The sequence below is a fragment of the Montipora foliosa genome, chromosome 1 (genome assembly GCF_036669935.1).
Source record: "Montipora foliosa isolate CH-2021 chromosome 1, ASM3666993v2, whole genome shotgun sequence".
NCBI lineage: Eukaryota > Metazoa > Cnidaria > Anthozoa > Scleractinia > Acroporidae > Montipora > Montipora foliosa.
This window is the reverse complement of record NC_090869.1, coordinates 38,886,798-38,891,797: the sequence shown is the minus strand read 5'-3', so window position 1 is coordinate 38,891,797 and position 5,000 is coordinate 38,886,798. Positions and strand designations below refer to the sequence as shown.

The window sequence follows — 5,000 nt, the reverse complement described above, 5'->3', positions numbered from 1 at the left end:
GCTGTATATTATCTCACTGTTTTAGTATATACTAAAACAACTATTCACCTCCACTTCGGTGAATATTTGTTAAATATTCTTGCTCTTTGGCCATTTCAACTTAATCAAAAACATAAGTTTTACATGAGTTTTACCTTGGTAAAACGAAACGTCGCTTACGTGACCGTAAAAATTATCATTTCAAAGCACTCAATGGGATCAGCCAAATTTCCGCGGTTGCAGATCACGCAGTAAAAACAGGTCACAACATAAAATGGGATCATTTTCACGTTTTAGCTAATGGTAGCTCTGATTTACATTGTAAAAGAAAGGAAACTTTATTAATACGTGACCTTAAACAAGCGTGAAACGAAAACGTTGGCAGTGAAAAACTGTGGCTTTACTAAACGGTCAGTTTTCACGGCTATCTATTCATCTTACTATTTTTATCTTATTCTCTCTAGTTACCAGTATTCTTAATTTTATATATATCATATTTGAATTTGTTCAACCGTCACTTCTGAAGATGTATGTTGTAGCATACGAAGTGTCAAGTCAAAAGTAAAATGCGCTTTAACATTATGTTTGTAGCCGCTGTTTGTTTTATGTTTTTAAATATAATGATGTTCGTTAATTTAAGAGTTAACGATTTCGCGTTTGTTTCCTGTATTTTTTCTTTGTCACATTGAATTACATGTATCAACTATTCAGCTCGCTGCGTTAAAATTTTCTTCATATTTATTGCAAGTTTGCTTTGGTTAGTTAAGTGTTATATTAATTGATTGCTAGTTTTGTCTGGTTATTTTCGGCCAAAGTATGAAGAGAATGTTAAAGGAACCATGCAATCAAGCATCAACCGGTGGGACACTAGAGCTCTGCCTGCCCCTGCATGACAACAGCGGTCGGGGATTCCAATCACCGGCATTCCTATGCTTCAAAGTCCAGAAATAGAATTGGTCCACCACCCAAGAAACAGTTAAACTTGAGTTTTATAGCGTGAGGGTTGAGTGCAACCAAAGGAGGGTATTGCATTACACCGGGCTCATCATTACAAACAATAGATTTCGAAGGACCATTCAACTAATTTCCAATTATAACATAGCTAGTGAATGTTCTTGTAATCCAATTCAATATCGTAAGCGTGCTTTAATTTCCCTCTGAGGCGTGCTGATGATACCAGCAAACAAATGCCTCGCGAACTTGTTTTCAGGCTTCGAACAAGTAAAGAGAAACTTTACTCATTTACGGTTGTATCGAAAAAGAAAGCGGAGCCAATTCTTAACTTAACTTAAGCCATGTTCACACTCAACGTTGATTGTGATCAACTGAAGTATAATTCAGGCTATCATATTGCATTCAATTTTACTCAATTATGGTTGTGTTCACATCCGCGAAAGTTCAAATTCAATAGGTAGGGTAACCTCGCAGTGTGAGACAAAATGGCTCCGTATCGCGCGGCTACCACGATTATCATCACCATGCTTGGGGTGAGAAGAAAACCAAAGATAACTTCCGAGAACAGAAGAAGACGAATCCAAATCTTGGTTTAATGAAGCGATTAGAAGTTTCGTCTGCTCATACCACCACGAGTTCAACATTCTGTTCAAGTACGCACTGTAATTACTTCAAACAACCCTCTTGAGGTTGTTTGAAATAATTATAATCCAATTGTAATCACGTACTGTAATTAGTTGATTTGAACCTATTGCAAACTCAAGTAGATCATAATTCGATCATACTCGAGGTCTAGTGTGAACACGGCTTAAATTAGTCAACTCTTAACTTTCTTATGAAGTCACAGAGAAACGACGGCCATATTTTTGACAAAACTATTATCCTCTATGAATCTGGGTCTATTTTTATACTAACGTTTTCCTTTGTCTCGGTGAATAAACATGACAGCTGATAGTAGTATATTACGTAGGAGTTCTGCTTCCGGCGTATGATAAGGATCACGCGCCGATCACGTGATCAAAAAGTCAGAATTAAAGCAAACGGAGATGCCGCACCAAATTAAGAAATCATATTATAATAAAGTTTCGATATAACGCACGCTCTGATTTATTATAGTGCAGATGCACGGCTGACGCCACTCGTAGGATTCGGAAAATAAATTTTTCCAAACATTTTAGCCGAATGCGCGAGGAAATTAAGAATTTCTTTATTTTAGTGTAAATAAAAATCCTCGCCTGTGATCTGTACATGTTCTGCTGTAAAGCACTTAAGAAGCGGATAGCGCACTCAAGAAGTAGGGAAAACGCTCGACTATGTCTCGTGTTTCCCTTACACTTCTTGAGTTTACGTTCTCTTACCGCTTGCTGCGTGCTTTGCAACAGAACAGATCACAGGCTAGGCTTCTTTATTTGCTAAACCAAACTGGAGTGAAGCATAGAAAATACATGTGCGGTGAATATGACATGTTTCACATTTGCCTCGATCTCCTTAGTGGAGAAAGTTGTCAAAGACGAACTGCCGCAGCCAATGGTTCGAAATGACAGCTGTTCATTGCTTAACTGCATAAAATAATTTTGTATGTGTATTTGTTTTTTAGAACACATCGACCTTATTACACCCTATGCTACTTCATCACCGGATTGTCTTGAGAGAATCAATGCTTCTCATATCTACGAGACAGTGGAAAATGATCATGAAGTTGACGAGGATGTTTCAGTCACCTGTCATCGGGTACCCTACATCAACATCGCTCCGAATGGGTCTCAGAAACTTCCTCCGTATCTGAGGAACATTTTCCTGGAGTTTGAAAGATATTACGAGAACACGCGCTATCAAAGGTTGAAACGGTATGTAATGACAAACCAACAAAGATATGATACAGCCGTAGGCAGCAGAGAGATTTCTTAAGCACAGTCCACGTTTAGTAGGATTAGGTAAATGGGAATTGGTAGTGTCGCCTTCACAAATGTAATTGTCAACTCTCTCTACCACGATGCATCATTATTATTTACTTTCTATTAGAATGATTGCAGTTTCCCAGTTTCTCCGATAAGTGCTATGGAAAGCCGAGTGCGAGTCAAACAGAAGCTAGCATGAAAGTGTGAACGAGAGAAGAGGGCAGCTCTATCTTTCTTATCATGGCACTCTACTTTTTCGTATTATATAGCATTACTTCACTCTTTAACGCTTTTGGATTGAAAAGATGAAAAAAGTGATAAAATGATAATTTTAAATTCATAAATGAAAAATACTATAAATAAATCAATCTTACAAACGAACATAAAAAAATAATAGTAATTTAATTTAACCTGAGTACAAGTAGTTGGCGAGATATTTTATCGCGAAATTATTAAACAAACGCAAGTAAATCGATTGTTGCTCCGTTGAGTTTTGGCTGCAAGAGCGAGCGGCTGCGAAGCGGCGAAGCCGCGAGGGACGAAATCTGGAGGGAAGGAATGTGGCAGGGAGTGTATTACAATTAATACACGTTTTGGAGAAGGGCAAGTTAAATTATACTTTTATTGCCCCTTTAAAGTGCTACTAGGATCAAAAAATCACCCTTTTTGTTCCTCAGATTTTGAAAGTGTGATTGCTCAACACTTGACTGGAAATTTTAAGCTTTGGTTTTTATCCAAAGGCTATTTACTTTGAGTGTAAGTTTTGGATCTCATGGTCTGCCATTACTCACGTTCCAAACTGACCGATTGGACCTCAGCGCGTTGGATCTAGGGAAAAGTGACGTCATTTACTCACTAGCTTAAAATTTCAGCGTGTAAACTCAGCTTAATATATATGCAAAACACGAGTTTAAAAGTCTGAAAGCCCGAAATTCCCGTGCTGCTTATTAATTCAGCCGCGTACAGACGCATTACATTCTTAAACTAGTCTTTGATATCATTTTCTCCTCGACCAGCTCTCTCAAGATTTTAAAGTTAGTAATGGCGGACCATTAAGTAGACTTAAATAGAAAAATTCCATTTTAAATAAGCAAGTGTCTTTTTTTAAATTAAGTCGTAAAACATGGGTCACTTAGTGTTTAGTTAACATACTTCTGAAATCCAAGGAAAAAAATATTTGATTTTTTGATCATAGTACAACTTTAAAGATCTTTTAATCCCCTTTTTAACGACCTTGAATAAACGACGGATTAACGCCGTTTGGCACATCTTAAGAAAGACTTACTCAACGTTGCTGAACGTTGTAGCCTTGATTAAAAGATCTTCCATGATTTATGTAGTAATGCAATTTTGGTGATATCTTTTTCTAGCGGAAGAAGTTTCATCGGATGGACCTCGGACGTTAATGACGGTCTCTTATATGATACACTTCAGCGTGGAATACCGGTTCCATCTGTTTCTCCCAACAGTTTGAGCCGGGAACCAGCACACCAAACAACAGTCGAAGATTCCCGTAAAGGACTCAAGCGTCACTCTATTTGTTTGGGTGAGCTGAGAGGCGTCAGGGAGGCTGTTCAAGGTGAATTTTCCAGCACGCAACCAGTGGAGATAGATACCATTGGATGCACAACAAGTCACAATCACCGGCGCTTTTCTATTGATCTTGGTGAAGTCCGAGAGTTTATTGCAATGACAGAGATGAAATCGACTCCTACAGATAACCCGGCCGTCACTGATCACTGGCCAGCAGACATGCGGGAAACACATCAAAGTGAAGCTTTTTTTTTTTTTTTTTTTTTTTTTTTTTTTCCTTTATTTCGTCACAAATACAACAATTACAACACAAGTAAAAACATATAGGAAGTAGCTAAAACAGCTGCGCATTTGCTGTTGTTAGCATTAATTATCAGTTAATTATATGTATTCACAATAATAATTAATTAATAATTAATTAATGATTAATTAAATTACACTGACATTACATTGACGCTTACTATTAGTATTCTAGAGTGGAAAAAAAGTGAAGCTTTTGCTAACCAGCTACCAGCTGCTTATTTCTGAGGAGATTATTACAGTGTAACAGTTAACCTTAGATGCACCATTGCAGGCTGAAGATAAGAATCACTGTTATACCGATAAACACAACAACCGAAAGGCATGTGGCTGTGT

At 37.6% G+C, this 5,000-nt stretch overlaps 1 protein-coding gene across 1 annotated transcript in view; it reads left to right on the top strand.

The window, feature by feature from the left end:
* The window catches only part of LOC137997990 (uncharacterized), a 52,631-nt gene that overhangs the window by 46,454 nt on the left and 1,177 nt on the right, over positions 1-5,000 (top strand). The window contains exons 10-11 of the mRNA XM_068844366.1: positions 2,531-2,780; positions 4,202-5,000. The exon at positions 4,202-5,000 is cut by the window's right edge and continues 1,177 nt beyond it. Coding sequence (XP_068700467.1) covers positions 2,531-2,780; positions 4,202-4,691 — 740 coding nt within the window. The 3' untranslated portion in view covers positions 4,692-5,000. The remainder of the gene's footprint in view (positions 1-2,530; positions 2,781-4,201) is intronic.